This window comes from Chamaea fasciata, unplaced genomic scaffold (assembly GCF_029207755.1).
Source record: "Chamaea fasciata isolate MVZ Bird 193981 ecotype frontalis unplaced genomic scaffold, bChaFas1.0.hap1 SCAF_4, whole genome shotgun sequence".
Lineage (NCBI taxonomy): Eukaryota > Metazoa > Chordata > Aves > Passeriformes > Sylviidae > Chamaea > Chamaea fasciata.
In genome coordinates this window covers 52,905,511-52,920,421 of record NW_027094089.1, presented here as the reverse complement: position 1 = coordinate 52,920,421, position 14,911 = coordinate 52,905,511, and the positions used below count along the sequence as shown (strand labels likewise).

The 14,911-nt window shown below is 48.8% G+C and overlaps 2 protein-coding genes across 2 annotated transcripts; one reads left to right on the top strand and one right to left on the bottom strand.

The window, feature by feature from the left end:
• Positions 1 to 759: 759 nt before the first annotated feature.
• Positions 760 to 3,069, bottom strand: LOC136288439 (transcription factor JunD-like). Its single transcript, XM_066181583.1, has one exon. The coding sequence runs from the start codon at positions 3,067 to 3,069 to the stop codon at positions 1,777 to 1,779; it is 1,293 nt and encodes a 430-aa protein (XP_066037680.1). The 3' UTR covers positions 760 to 1,776.
• Positions 3,070 to 6,901: 3,832 nt separating this feature from the next.
• Positions 6,902 to 14,331, top strand: THAP1 (THAP domain containing 1). Its single transcript, XM_066181582.1, has 3 exons — positions 6,902 to 7,055; positions 7,369 to 7,564; positions 11,472 to 14,331. The coding sequence occupies exons 1-3, from the start codon at positions 6,985 to 6,987 to the stop codon at positions 11,934 to 11,936; spliced, it is 732 nt and encodes a 243-aa protein (XP_066037679.1). The 5' UTR covers positions 6,902 to 6,984; the 3' UTR covers positions 11,937 to 14,331.
• The last annotated feature ends 580 nt before the right edge of the window (positions 14,332 to 14,911 follow it).

Genomic DNA, 14,911 nt, shown 5'->3' with positions numbered 1-14,911 from the left:
GAAAAGATAGCACTCACATATCCCCAGTAAAAGCATGAAAAACCGTGAGTCTATCCCATTCTTACTGGATTTCAAATCATTAGCTGTAGCCTTCAGAAGAGGTAAGAAATGTTTACCAGCTCCTGAGTGGCTTTAACAGATCTGGGCAATTACTGTACACGTAGAGATGTCTATGCCCTCTTGGATCCTCATATGATTACCCCTTTTCACCAGCTGGCACAGACACATATCCCCATGAAAGATTTGCCTCTGAGTTCAAGCAGAGATTTTTAGCACAGTTTCAACGAGGGAAGAGGGCCCCACACTGCAGCTGGATCTGCTCAGGAGAAGCCCTGCTTTCCCCCAGCGGCAGGGCCGGCCCGCGGCCTCCGCACGGAGGGGCTTCTGGTGGAGGTGACCGTCACAGCCCAGACCCTTCCCACCGCACCATTGCCACAGGGCTCGGCAGCGCTGCGCTAGCGGCTATGCTCAAAACATACGCGTGCAGCAGAAGCATGGAAGGCAGTGGCACCAAGCAAGGGACCTAAAGCTTTCAAAAACTTATTGAGGATTATGTCTAATCAGAAGAAATAGTTCCTTTGCTGTACTCTTCTACCAGTAAATTCTTGACAAAGAAATAAATCACACCAATTCTTCCCGCCCAGAAAAACACATTCTAGCATTGACTCTTTCTGTCTCTAGAGTATTGCAGAAAGTTTCTTTAGAACAAAGTAGACCAAGAAGCAAGATATACAGATTTCTACTAAAAAATAAATCTAGTTCTCCATAATATTTCTCTGATTTATTCAAACAGAATACAATGGAATTATAACCTTTACAGCTAACCCACCCCAAATCTGAGCCCTTTTCTGTATAGCACTGCATTGTTACTATACTATGGAAAGAGCACGCACTACTGGAATGTACACAGTGAAGGGAAAAAAAAAAGTAAAGCTCTTTTTGCCAAAGTAACCATTTTCTCTACTAACGTGTTATCTAGAAAAATAAGGTCTAGGCAACGTCCAAAAAGTGTTCAAGTTTCAATAAATAACTATCAATGCCCCAAGTTTGCACTGGCACAAGAAATATGGAGCATACAGGTTTAGAAAACTATTTTCCTATGACTGAGTCAGCAATGCATTTCAATCTGCTTTACAACAAAATCACTTCCCTCCAGGGTTCGATTTGAAAATCAAAGCCATGTAAGTGCAAGAGCACTCACACAGCTGTCTTAACTCCCAATGGCAGATTAAAGCTCTAGAGAAAGACAGTATTTTAAAAAAGGTTCTTTATCAATACCAAGAAAATATACATAGCCATATTATGTCTTAAATATATATATATATATATATACATATACACGCACATCTTTTCAAAAGGTACGATTCTGGCTATTTTTAAGTTTGAAAAGCTTATCCATTGCTATACAGTTTAGTAAGGTGTATTAGGAAACACACGTTTTATATCCCCCATGAAAATAAAATTGAATCTTTCTGTAAACAGTAATTTTCTTATTTTCGGAAATCTCTACAGACCTCAAGTACTTCACTGAAAAATTAACAACCACCTGCTTCAGAACCACCCACGGAGACCCTCGCTGCTGAATATGACATCGAAACAACTCGGGAAACGCTTAGCAACACATGGCTCCCAAAAAACACACCTTCTTCAGGCGCAAATAAATAATAATAATTAATAATAAAAAATAATAATAGCAGAAGGGCGGCAGCCGGCTCGCACCTTGGCCCCGCGGTGCCCCCAGGCGGGCTGGAGCCGGGGCCGGCGGGGTGTCCCTCCTCAGCAGGCGCTGGTCTCCGGCGCGGCGGCGGCCGCCTCGGGGGGAGTCTCCCGCGGCTGGGCGGCGGCGTGAGGAGGAGGATGCCCGGCGGCGTTGATGTGGCAGCCAGAGGAGAGGTGGCTGCGGACGCGACCCTGCAGTTGGGTGACCTGGGCGCGGAGGAGGTTGGCGGTGGCGGCCAGCTCGGCGTTCTGCCCCTTGAGCGCCTTCACCTTCTCCTCCAGCCGGGCAATGCGCTCCAGCTTCCGCCGGCGGCACTTAGAGGCGGCGATGCGGTTTCGCAGCCGCTTGCGCTCTGCCTTCAGCCGCTCCTGGCTCTCCGCGTCTAGCGGCGACAGCGACGGCGGCGTCGGCGCGCTACTGCCGCCCTCCCCGCCCGCCGACGGCGGTACCTCGGGCACCGTCTGCGGCTCCTCCAAGGACCGCGCCGGCGGCAGCCGGCCGCTCCCGAGACCCGCCGCCCCGAAGGCCAGGCCCGGCGGCGGCGGCGGGCCGGAGGCGGAGGGGTAGGCGCTGCCCGAGGGACTCAGCGGCCCCGCGGGGTTGAAGCCGCTCAAGTTGGTGTAGACGACCGGAGGGTCGGTGGCGGCAGCGGCGGGGGCTCCCGGTGGCCCCGGGCGGGCGGTACAGCAGGGTCCCGGCGCAGAGAGCGGCGGCGGCGCCGCCAGGAGCTGGTTCTGCTTGTGCAGATCGGCCAGGGCCTTAACGAAGCCGTCGGCGAAACCCTCCTGTTCCTGCGTCACCGGCTGCCGGTAGAGGAACGGCCCTGCCGCCGCCGCCCCACCGCTCCCCGCCCCGGGCCCCGTCGGCCCCGGGCTGCCTGCGCCCAGCCCCGCGCCCCCCTGGATCAGCAGCTGCTCCAGGTCGGCGGCCGGCGGCAGCTTCAGCAGCGGCAGCTCCGCAGCCGACCCCAGCGCGGCCTCCGGGCCGCCGCGAGCCGCCACCGCCCCGCCGCCGCTGCCCGTCTCCCCGGAGCCCGCGGTGGGCGGCGGAGCGGCGGCGGCGGCAGGCGGCGGCGGCAGCAAGCGCAGAGCCGCCGCGCTGCCGCGGGCGCCGGCAGGCGGGCGAAGGGCGAAGGGCCCCGGGAGCGGCGCGGGGGCGGCAGACGGCAGGTCCCGCTTCTTCCCGGCGCCCAGCAGCAGCTTCTGCCCCGCCGCTGCATCAGCTCCAGGTCCGCCGGCGGTACCGAAACCCGGCAGCGGCACGAAGTCAGGCAGCAGCTCCAGTCCCTCCTCGGGGTAAAACGGCGCCTCCATCTTCACGGCGGATCGCCCGCTACGCCCGCCGCTCATGCTGCCGTCCTCGCCGGCCGGCGGCGGCTCCGGCGCGGGGCGGGCCGGGCTGGGCGGCTGCTCCGCTGGGCCGGCCGCCCTCGGCTGGCAGCGGGGACTGAGCCGCCACCCGGCCCCGCCGGACCAGCGCCACGCCCCGAGCCCACTGCCCGCCCCGCTGTCGCCTGCTCCCTGCTGCTGCCGCCAGCCCCGCCCCTCCTCGCCCGCTCCTTCCCCCGCCCGCCGGGCTTGCGCGGAATGCTTCCCGCTGGGGTGTCCGTGGGGAGCCCGTGCTGCCCCTCCTCCTCCGAAACTCGCCCCGCGACTGCGGTGTGGGAAAGACGGCAGTGCCGGATCCTTCGTCCGGGAACGGGGAAGTGTCTCGTGGGCATCACTCCGGCCAGGGGACGAGTCCTTGCAGGAGGAAAGCGAGCACGGGCCACGCGTGGCGGCTCTTGGGGCAGGTGCTGGTGCATTCGGTGGAGGAACGGCACCGCCGTTCCTCTGTGCTGGATGAGCACAGGATAGTGCAGGTGTCGAGGATTAATGATCCCCGAAAACACAGTGCTGGGAAGTCTGATGGGGAAGTGCTTGGCCATCAGGAACCATGCCAACTAGTGAAAAGTCACTCAGAAGATGGACATGAATTTGATGTGGCCTTTCTTTCCTGGAAAAAAAAGTTAAGAAAAAGGATTTGAAACAACCTAGACATATTTTCAACATTTTCAATATTACTGAAATGTGAATAGCATTTTTTCAGTTTGGGAGTTGTATTTATTTGTTATGGGTTGGGGTTTTTTTTTTTGTTATCTTTACTCAAGACAAGTGCCTCTGCTCTTCTCCAGGTTTCTGAAATTCTTATGGGATGAGGAAATTTCTTTCCACCAAGTCTTTTATAAATCCCTTTTGCTTCAGGATACCAATGTTATCCTGACAGAGCTGCTGAAAGCTCTCATTTAAGTCTTTAAAATCAGCCTGCTGACTGATGGTCTCAGTGGCTCATCTACACATTCACCAGATCTCCTCAACTGTGATGGACCCCCTCAGTTAGGTGTCACCTTCTGTAACACATTCATGCTTTCATGCTTTCTCCCGAGTGTAGTGGTTTGAAAGCAAAACAAATGAGAGGCTCCAAGCCAGAGATACAATTTAACAGGAAGAAAGGAAAGAAAGTAAAATAAAATAGATGCAATAATACAAAAGACCACTGACAGAGTCAGAATACAACTTGGGCAGAGTGATGGAAGCAGTCCAGATGAGGTGGTCTTCCTGAAGCAGTGATCCTGTAGAAAGGTCTGGTAGCTCTGTTCCTCTGGGAATCCAGTGGGTAAGGGCCCCCTGTACTGTCCTAAACCCCAGATTATATCCAGGTGAGAATGCTTGGTTCCTCCCCCTGGGCGGAGCATCTCACAATGGGATGATGAGTCATGCAGGGGGTCCTTGATGGCCCATTAAACAGAGATAGCTCCTGGAGGGAGTTATCTGTGAGTCATGGGCAAGGCATTTGATGGGCCATTAACAAAAGATAATGGCCCAGAGGGAGGGGGTCTGGGAAAACATTGCCCCACCTGGATTCAACAGTTCATGAAGACGGTGATAGAATATTTTGTGCACATCCTATATTACAACCCAGGACACCGAGGCATTTCCTTCCTGCATATCAAGACCATGTGCCTCTTGTCACAGTGTAAAGTGAAGCTGCTGAGCTCTGCTCTTAGCCCCACGAGCTGCATGGCCATTCTATGCTTCCCCTGTGCCTAGGTTCATTGCAAAACCAGCAGTGGAGGAGGAGACGGACAGTGGTGTCAAGTCCAGGACTTTGACTCAGAATCCCTCTTCAGGTCCATAGAACTAGGTGCACTGACTAAGGCCTTGATGACCTTGACTCAAGTACTTTGGGGCCCCCAACTCCTCCTGATGGGGCAAGAGCTCCTTTTCAACACAGCACCTTCAGTCCGCTCCTGGCTGTGTCACAGGTGTCACTCTATCTCCTGGGTGAACCTTGGACCTGTGTTTCCAGTTCTGTTCCTGGCACCATCTTCTGCTGTTCCTGCCTGAATTACCTGGGAGGACCTTGTACCCGGTTCATTACTTCACCTTGTGTGGGTGTGTCCAGTAGTGTCTGGCCTACTCTTGTGCTGCAGGTCTCTGTCCAGGCTGGTGAGCCTGGACTTTGGCTCTGGTCACCCCTAGCTCATCTTGCCATGGGACAGCCCAACTCTTCTGGTCCCTGAGGCTATGGCAGAATTGCTGCCCATAAAACTGACAGCAGGAGGACTCGAGGGAGAGGAAAGCCATCAGGCAAAGGCTAGGGACAGAGGCATTCACATGGATAGGGGAGGAGCAGCCATGTTTTCCTTGGTGAGGAAGGTAGTGCTAGAAAGAGATTATTTTGGTTTCCTTGTCTCTTGGCTGACCTATTAGGAGAAGGAGCAGAGCAAGTAATCTTCAGCCAACACTGAGTATTGAAAACAGCTCATGCAAGTGGCTTTGTGGAAGTATTTCAGAAGCTGCTATACAGGCTGTTTTGTCATATTCCTGGGCAAGAAAATGGCAGTGACTGGTACCTTCCATCAGCTGGGCAAAGAGCTGTCTAGGCAGAGAAGCCACAGCCTCCAAGATAAGGCCCATGAACTTTCTTTTCTTTCCCTCACAAAGCAAATGTAGAGGGGGAAAGTAGGCTGAGGAGAAAATTATGATCTGTTGGGGGTCAGAGGAAAAGCCATATAGGCTCACTTGAGTCTGGGGTTATTACCAGTGAATTTCTAGATATAATGCTACACTTGACTGGGCTGACCCTAAAGGTAGGTTCCTTTGTCATTCCTATACAAAATCTGTCACTTGTGTAGGATGGTTTTACTTGCTGATCAAACGCAGAGCTTGAAAGTGAGCCCACAGAACTGGAACATGTCGAAACTGCTCCAAATAAACTTATTTGTAACAACAGATCAATTTACTGAGAGATCTATCTGCTGTTTGCTGATGCACCTGCAAACCACGTTTAGGCGAGTGAGACGTTGTTTTATACGTCCCTAATGCAACTGTGTGTTACGGCAATGTGGTCTTCGCGTTGTTTTCTTTTCCCTTCCGCGCGCCCCTCCACTGTTTTTTGTTTGTTTGTTTTTCTCCCCCAAGAGCGCCAGAACCTCCCGCGGGGCTCACAGCGCCATCTTCTTCCTCTCCCTGTGACAGCCACGTTGTGCACACCCGACCGCAGCCCTGCCTGCCGGCTGGGGCATTCATCCCCGGCCAGGACTTCGGGCACGGAGCGGTCGGAATAGCCCCTTATGGGCTCCTCTCGGTGCAGGAACGACCGCATCACAGTCCTCGGTCCCGGGGTTGTGCCCAGCGGAACGGGAGGCACCGCCCTGCTATGGGCGCGGGGGGGAGCGACGCTGCCCAGATGGTGCGGGAGGGTGTAAGCGGCGCCGCCCTGCTGTGGGTGCGGAGGGGAGCGGCGCTGCCCAGCTGTGGGTACCGGGGGTGTGGGCGGCACCGCCCTGCTGTGACTGTGGAGGGGAGCGGCGTTGCCAGGCTGTGGGTCCGGGGGGGGTGTGGGCGGACCTGCGCAACTGTGGGCGTGGCGTAGGCGGAGCACGGCCGCGAAAAGGGGGCGGAGCGGGGAAAGGAGGAGGTCGGATTGGCGGACCCGCGGAACAAGGCCCCGCCCTCATTCTGCGCGCCGACGCGCCCAATGGGCGGAGCGTGGTTCGCGCCGCTACCGCGAGAGGTTCCGTTGAAGCTGGCGCCGCCATCTTGGAGTTGGGAGAGGCCGCGCGTCCCGTTCCCCGTCCCTCTCCGGAGGGCCGTGGGCGCGGGGGGGGGGGGGCCCGGGAGGCGGGGGAAGCATGGGAGCCCGGCGGTGAGTTCGCGGCGCCCCGCTGGCTCGTCCGTCCCCACGGAGTCCGCGCTGCGGCGGGCGCGGGTTTGGGCGGGATGGTGCAGTCCTGTTCCGCCTACCGCTGCCGGAACCGATACGACAAAGAGAAGCCCATCTCCTTCCACAAGTGAGCGCGCGGGGTCGCGCCGGGGGCGGGGCCAGCGCGGGGCCGCGCGCGCGAGGTCCGCGGGGAGCCGGGGGGGCGCGCGCGTGGGCGGGCGCGGTGGACAGACAGATACAGGGACGTGTCTGTTCGCTGCCGCTGAGGGTGGGGAGCTTTGTCCGCCCCTCCTGGTGTCTCCCTGGGGAAAGCCGAGGGACGGGGCCCTCTGAACAGCCTGTTCCAGGGCGAGAGCTGGAGGGCAGTAGGGTTTTGGCTCCGGCCAAACCCCCGCCTTAAAAAGCTCTCCAGAAAAGCTGAAAGTGCCTCTTGCTTGCAGGTTTCCTCTTACAAGACCCGATCTTTGCAAGAAGTGGGAAGCTGCTGTTAAGAGGAAAAACTTCAAGCCGACCAAGTACAGCAGCATTTGCTCTGAACACTTTACCCCCGATTGCTTTAAGAGGGAATGCAATAACAAGCTTCTAAAAGAGAATGCTGTGCCCACAATATTTTGTTACACTGAACCCGGTGAAAAGGTAAACCCAAAGCACCCATGGCTGGAGGTGCCAGAACGTGTTGTGCATATCACTGTTTGCAGTGTGGCAGGGCAGTGGGCAGGGAGACGATGCAGGCTGAGAAGGATGAAGGCTGGAAGGATGCTGAGGTTACCAGGAGGGCTGTGGTGACAGAAACACCTCCAACAGCTCTGCTTGATTTCTGTGGGGCAGTCTGAAGCTTTGGAGCACAGAGGGTTGTACTGGCAGACACTGTCTCTGACCTGCTCACGTATCCATTTAATTCAGCAACCATGTGCTGAATTAAATTGATTGGCAGCAAATAAGAAGGTATTGCCCTGTTCCGAAGCATTTCCTGCATATTCGGAGTCTGAGAGAGCCTTCATTAATGCTTGTAAATGGCACTTATTCTCTTCCCATGGCTGATGGTTGCTGCTAGCATTGAAGACACAGTGGATGTTAACTGTGAAACTTAACTGGCCTCTTTAAGATGGCGCTTCCCTCTGGCTTTGCAAAGTTAAAGTGAACAGCAGAATCTTACCTGCACCTGCAATCTGTCTGTCCTGAGAGCACCTCTGTCTTGCCTCAGCCTTGTGTTTAAAAGCCAGCCTGGTCCCTGACTTTTGATGGTAGTCTTCTGTGTGAGGTATTCTTCCCTTCTCTGTGCCACTAGAGCAATTTACTGTGAGAGGCAAGTCACTGATGACTTCTTACTTAGGACAAGAATGGAAAAGATTGATTTTTAACTCCTTTAAAGGATATAAAATATTTGATCTCTTTTCACTCTGCCATAGAGAAAGTGGCAAAGGAGATAGTGGTAGATAGAGTAGGTCTGGGGAGCAAAACACTTAAATGGGATGAAGTGCACAGAAGAAAACTCAGATTTTTCTTGTTCAGTTTTTCTCTTTATATACAATATTGGAGTGCTGCAGAAATAAAATCGCAGCACATTTGAAAAATGGAAAGTGGCTAATAACAGATAAGAATATAAACAGAATGTAAACAATGAGACAGACAATTTCAGGAAAATGTGGCTGTGTTTTTTGTTTGATTACACTTCCTTGCTTATCTGTGCAATACATATTTTTTCATTGTGTGTAAAATACTTGCAAATTTTTTTACGGTCTGAAAGCTGAATGGGTGTATAGGGTAGTCTTCAAAAGTACTGTTGGTGCAGCAGGATTAGTAGTGAACCACGTTCCCAGTATCACTGTCATACCTGGTTCTACAAAAAACACAGAAGAGTGAGTGCCTTTTAATTCTGAAGGATTCAGTTCTATTCTTATTTGTCTCATGGCACTTTTGAATAAACTGCCACATATCTTCAAGTAACAATGTAATAACAAAGAATAACAGTAGTTGTTTTGGAGTTGAATCCACACTGATTTTGAAATACAGGTTTTTATCTTTTGCACTATATAATTTGGTATACTTACTTTGTCTTTACTTACGTCTTAGGGAAAGTATTTATTGGCTGGAAGAAGTAATTAGAAGTCACTCATTATGTTACAGAGATTCCAAAGATCTGTTCTCTGTAATATGTTGTGACAATAACAATTTGTATATAGAGGTGGCATATGCTCTTACAGCTTCAAATAGAAGTCTCTGTGAATTCAGCAGTCCAGCAGTGATACTATTTTTGCTTTTGTTTCTAGCAAGAATGAGTTTCTTTTTGTAGGCTCTACTTTTGCTTCATTGGGGTTTTTTTGGTAGAAAAATTTGATAGTGACAGCTGGTGTGGTCAAGCTCTTTAGAATATTCATATGTGAATTAGGCTAACAGTAGCAGTTTTTTTATAACTGAGAAATAAGGTAGTTGGCTGATTTTGTACTTTCATGTGATCAGTTATATTTGACTGTATTTTAAACTTCCCTTTAATGCCAATCACCACTTCCCTTTGATACCAGTCATCAAACTGCCTTTTCAGTTACGGTCTGCCAAGTGTTGTAGTTTGTATGAGGGACAGGTAGACACCCATGCATCTATCTTGCTTGCATGTTAAGTCAAGGAAATTAATGATACGACCTTGAGATCTGATGAGCTTAAAATCAGTGTTTTCCTGGTCCTTAGGCTTTCCTTTGTACTAAGAGTATTGACAACGGTGGGTGGTGAAAATGTTTTTCAATGCCTCTTTTACTGAGAATGTTTTAAGCTTTCTTTTTAATAGGCAATATTGCAAGCTCTCTAGTTTCAACAGCGCTTTTTCAATCAACATGTGCACAGAAGCATTTCTGAATTATACTGGATTCCTTTGGGAAAGAAAGAATCTGATTCTCTGCTCTGGCCTATACTCAAATGGCTTGGGATCTGTGTTGTTTTGACCTGTACAAGGGGACCTGTCAAGAGCAATGTGATAAAACCCTGCAGTGGAGTTGAGCCAACTGATATTTTGCTGCTGCCAAGACAGAGAACTGTGCTTCTCCTCTGTCCATTCCTCTGCCAGCTATGCAGTCCTGCTTCTTAACATGACCTGGCAGTGTGAGCTAATAGAAAGCCAAACGTGTCCTGGGCTGCATCCAAAGCAGTGTGGGCAGCAGGGGAGGGAGGGGATTCTGCCCCTCTGCTCTGCTCTGCTCTGGTGAGACCCCATCTGGAACCCTGCATCCAGCTCTGGGGTCCCAGCATGGGGAAGGACATGGACCTGTTGGAGGGAGTCCAGAGAAAGCCAGGAAGATGACCAGAGGGATGGAGCACCTCTCTTAGAGACACAGTCTGAAAAAGTTGGGGATGTTCAGCCCGGAGAAGAGAAAGTGGTGTGGAGACCTCATAGCAGCTTTCCAGTATCTAAAGGGGGTCTACAAGAAGGCTGGAAAGGGACTTTTTTATATGGGCGTTAGTGACAGGCCACGGGGGTACGACCTTTAACTGCAGGAGGGCAGATTTAGATCAGATATTAGGTAAAAATTGTCCACTGTGAGGGTGGTGAGGCACTGGAACAGGTTGCCCCGAGAAGCTGTGAATGCTCCATCCCCACAAGTGTTTAAGGGTTGTATGGGTCTCTGAGCAGCCTGGTGTAGTGAAAGGTGTCCCGCCCCTTGGCAGAGGGGTGTTGACACTGGATGATCTTTAGGGTCCCTCCCAACCTAAACCATTCTATAAATCTGTGATTCTCACTTTTTTCCATATACCAGGGCAGGTGTATGTCATACCTTTTGTTGCATTGCTTTGACATTTAATAATGGACAGGAAATTTATGCAGTGATAATGGAAGAGCAAGGAACTTTCTGTTATTTTAGCAATTATGTTTGAGCAAAGAGTAAATAATGAGGATGAGAAGGCTGCTTTGCTGTTGAAGAGTTGTTTATTTTGGTTCACGATGTCTTTTTTAACCAAACGTTTGTGCTGCTGCCCAAAACCAGTAAGGGAGTCCCTCCCAGTTGTTGAGAAGACTGGTCTTACTGTGTCTGTCTCACTGCTCTGCCAGCCTGTCAGCCCTCTCAGTAGTTGACCCTTATTCTACCTCAGCAGAAGATTGTCCACTTCTGATGTGTTTTTGATTAAGTTAGCTAGTAGGTTCAATTACGCAGTGGTATGATGCAGCAGAAAGGAGGAGGGACAAAGGGGAATGGGATGGCAGCAATGAGTTACTAGGTCACCTGAACTCTATTTTATGGAACTGCAGTCTGTGTTCTTGCTTCTTAGGTAATTAGATAGATTTCAAAAATCTAATCTTCCAAAAACCTATTTAGACATCAAGGCCTTGAGTTTTCAAGAGCTCTTAAAATCAAGCTGCTTAAAAATATGTCCAGTTGAGAAGCCAGATAAGGCAGGCCCAGAAATGTTTGCCAGTTTTGAAAATCATGTCTTTGAAATTTATTTTATTATTTTAAATCCTGGTTGTTTAGGTTATCCTGGGGCTGTATTAAGGGACTTGTGTTGTAGACAATGTTAAGCATGAAAATGTACATTTTTTTCTTGTTCTTTGTAGTCTGAAGAATTTGCAGAGCAGCCTGAAGATCCACTGCCACCTCCTCCATTGCCACCACCACCACCACCTCCACCACCACCACCACCAGCAGCTCCAGTACTACCACAATCTCCATCAACTCCTTCTTTTCATTTGTCTCAAATAGATGCCAGATTTGTAGATCCAAGTATTGGATTATTGATGCCCCCTCTCCAGACCCCCAGCAATCTTGCTGTTTTCTGTGATCATAACTACACTGTAGAGGATACAGTCCATCAGCGAAAAAGAATTCAACAGCTCGAGGAACAAGTCGAAAAGCTGCGGAAGAAGCTCAAGACAGCGCAACAGCGGTGCCGGCGTCAAGAAAGACAAATTGAGAAACTCAGAGAAATTGTTCAGTTTCAGAAAGAAAAAGACATATTGGCAGGAAAAGGCTATGTGATTCTCCCTAATGACTATTTTGAAGTTGTAGAAGTACCTGCCTAGCAGTCACGAACATCAGTTTTCACTTTGGTAGGCCAAGAAACTTAGTTTAAAAACTAAATTCTTTTAATTCTGTATGTAAGACTTTCCAGAATTTTAAAACAGAAATTAAGCAGTCATACAAATAAGATCATATTTTTTCTTTATTGTCATTTCAGTTTGATACACTTTTAATATATTGAAAATGGAAGCATCTCAGAATTAGAATATGCAATTAATTTACAAAATATTAATTGCTTCCAGAAAGAAAGGATGCAAGATTGAAGGCACATAGGAATTTACTTTTTTTACAATGTCTGTCTTATACTTACAGGGGCTGGGAACTGAATCTGGCTGAGAGTGAAGTTTAGGTGGTTGTACACCTAGTGCTTTGTCAAGACTTTCAATGTTGGCTTTGGTAATCCCCGCTAAGTAGTTTTCAGTGATTTTAGAAAGAACAGAATTAGGTCAGCTAACATGTACAAATGCTGCAGAAAGATAGATAAGATGCACATTTCATTCTGGGAAAACTTCCAACTTCAGTTTGCTATGCATTTGAAGTACTGCAAAAAGTCTAATTCCTGGATCCCTTTGGGTGAGGTATGTAAATGAACCTCTTCTTTTGGAGCAACTGTTCACCACATGTGTGTTTTGAGGGTGATGATGAGAATTCATTAGCATAGCTAATGAGAGCTGTGGAAGCAGCTTTTGTGTTGAGAGCACTTAAAAATAGTCCTGAAGTGCAGAGCTGAACTGAACATGTATGTTACTGCACTGTTGGCAGGATCAGTAAGACAGTGTACTGTTTACAGTGACTGCTTGCAAAAGGACGCTGGTGATATACAGTTCCAGTATGTTGTAGGGTCATCTTCTCATAAACACTGTAACTGGTGTTATCCTTGGTTTTGAAACTAACTCGCATGTCAACCATGTGTAGCTTCAGGAAATGAAGTAAGTTTGTTCTTGTCAGGGTATCAGACATTCATGGCTTTTTAGTATACAGTGGTTTTCTTTCTTTCCTTTTTTCACTCCCCAGAAGGGCATCCACCAAAGGGCAAACAGGGAACTAGACTTTGGAGTTGCTTGGTGCTAGACTGGTTTATAATATCTCAAATGCTGCTGCCTCTTTTTCAGCCTTATTAAGGCTCTTTCTACTCATAGATTTAGCATGACAAAATAATGCAGCAGTTTGCACTTACTTTCTACTAATTTATTTAGTCAATGAACTCATTCAAAATGAGAGAAAATGGCTAACCCTAATGTAGGCTTTACAGCTGAAATTCCTGGATATATGAGACATGAAGAAAATTGCTTTTCTCAGTCTGTGTTGAACTTGTATGCAAGTGTGGGTTCTGGCTCTGATGTTAAACAAGTCTTGTCCATGAAGGCTTTAAAAGCTTCCCTTAATATCCTGTTAGCATGACATTTTGAAATATTTCAAACCAGTCTCGATACTTCTGACCTCACTCATGCCATGTGTCTATTTTCCCTACCATTTCATACACTTGAACAAAAATGCCAATGCTTCCTTTTGTGTACATTTATTATACCTAATTAAAAATTTGAAAAGCAAATTATGTGTTAGATTTCTAATTACTCTTACTTCTCTTTTCCCAGGATTTTGCCAAAATTGTCTTGACATTTTGCATTTTTATTTTCTTCTAGTTTCTTTGTTTAGATATTGAGTTCCCAAGCCTTGTTGCTGTTACACTTTGTGTTTAAAACTGGTAAAATTCAGAAGTGACAAGGAAAAGACTTTAAAAAACTGTTGCTATGCTGTTGGCATGTGCGCCAGATAGCAGATTGTGTCTGTTTTCTCTGCAGAGTACCCTCTCCTTACTCTGCAGGAATTTCAAGTGTGACTTCCTGAGGCACAGTGGATTGCTGCAATACTACACCCCCTGCCACCTGCCTGTGCATCCCAACACTTTGTTGTGTACTCCCACTACTCCCCCTCTAACGTCCTCCAGTTCTGGTGCTGGTTGCACGCTCTTTGGGGCACTTCAGCTAGCTAAAGCAGCAGGTTTGGCTTGTAGTGGAGAGACAGCAGAGAGCCATCAGTGCCACACCTGATACAAGTTAAAGATGGGGCCAAAAGTGGGGCATGAGGAGAAATAAATCCTCTCCTCTGGATGCAATGAGCATTATGTCAGCTCCTTCTGAAAATACATGGGTAGCTTCCTAATCTGAATGTTCATCATCATTTCCTTCCACCTGGGCCAAGCTTCCCTGTTTCCCCCCATCTTGTGCTCTTGCTGCTGTACTTTTTGGGCCCTTCCTTTGTGTGTTTTAGCTTCAAAACCTTTCAAGGAAGCAGCCAAACAAAGTCTGCAAGTTTAATCTGAGGTACACTGGTAGATGGCTGATAGATCGTTGAAGTGTGGAGTCCTTGTGTCTTTAAGCTGTTTGCATTGGTGAAGTTGATTTAGCAGCTGACTCAAATAAATGTTTCTTCTATTGAGAATGTTGATTATTCCTTGTCTGGACAGTTTCAGAAGCAATGTGCTGAAGAGGGAACTGCTGCTCAGTTGTCTTCCTTTCCTCTTACCTGAGGACTTTCTGAGAGATGCAGCCTATTGTCACAACAGGCTTTAAGTTCTCCTGCAGCAGCTATTTTTTTTCCCTCTCAAAAAAAGTCTTGTTAACTCCTGATGTAGTCATGCCTGAGCTAAATGTGGACTTCAGTAGACCTATGAGGGCTCTTAGTACCACAGAGCTCTGAAATGGGGAGAAAAGACTGATACAGAAACAACTGATCGTCGTTTAGCAATTGACTTTATATGCACTGCACACTACTCCTCGCTCTTTCTCAATCTATCTTGTTTGGTAGCAGCATAGAAAGAGGAGGTGAAGGCTCACTGCTACTGGCTAGACTAGGAGAAGAATTCTAGCTAATAAGCACAATATGTTCCATAAGCATATGTTGAAATTTCCTCTCGTTTTGGGATCGGTTACATCCACGCAATCATCTGTTAAGAGGTCTGCAACAGTTACTGTTT

What these genes read in the sequence shown, in the direction of transcription:
- LOC136288439 (XM_066181583.1), bottom strand. Translation starts at nt 3,069, where the DNA reads ATGAGCGGCGGGCGTAGCGGGCGATCCGCCGTGAAGATGGAGGCGCCG.
- THAP1 (XM_066181582.1), top strand. Translation starts at nt 6,985, where the DNA reads ATGGTGCAGTCCTGTTCCGCCTACCGCTGCCGGAACCGATACGACAAA. An exon ending in AAGCCCATCTCCTTCCACAA is followed by an intron (nt 7,056 to 7,368) that starts GTGAGCGCGCGG and finishes TCTTGCTTGCAG; the next exon opens with GTTTCCTCTTACAAGACCCG. An exon ending in ACACTGAACCCGGTGAAAAG is followed by an intron (nt 7,565 to 11,471) that starts GTAAACCCAAAG and finishes TGTTCTTTGTAG; the next exon opens with TCTGAAGAATTTGCAGAGCA.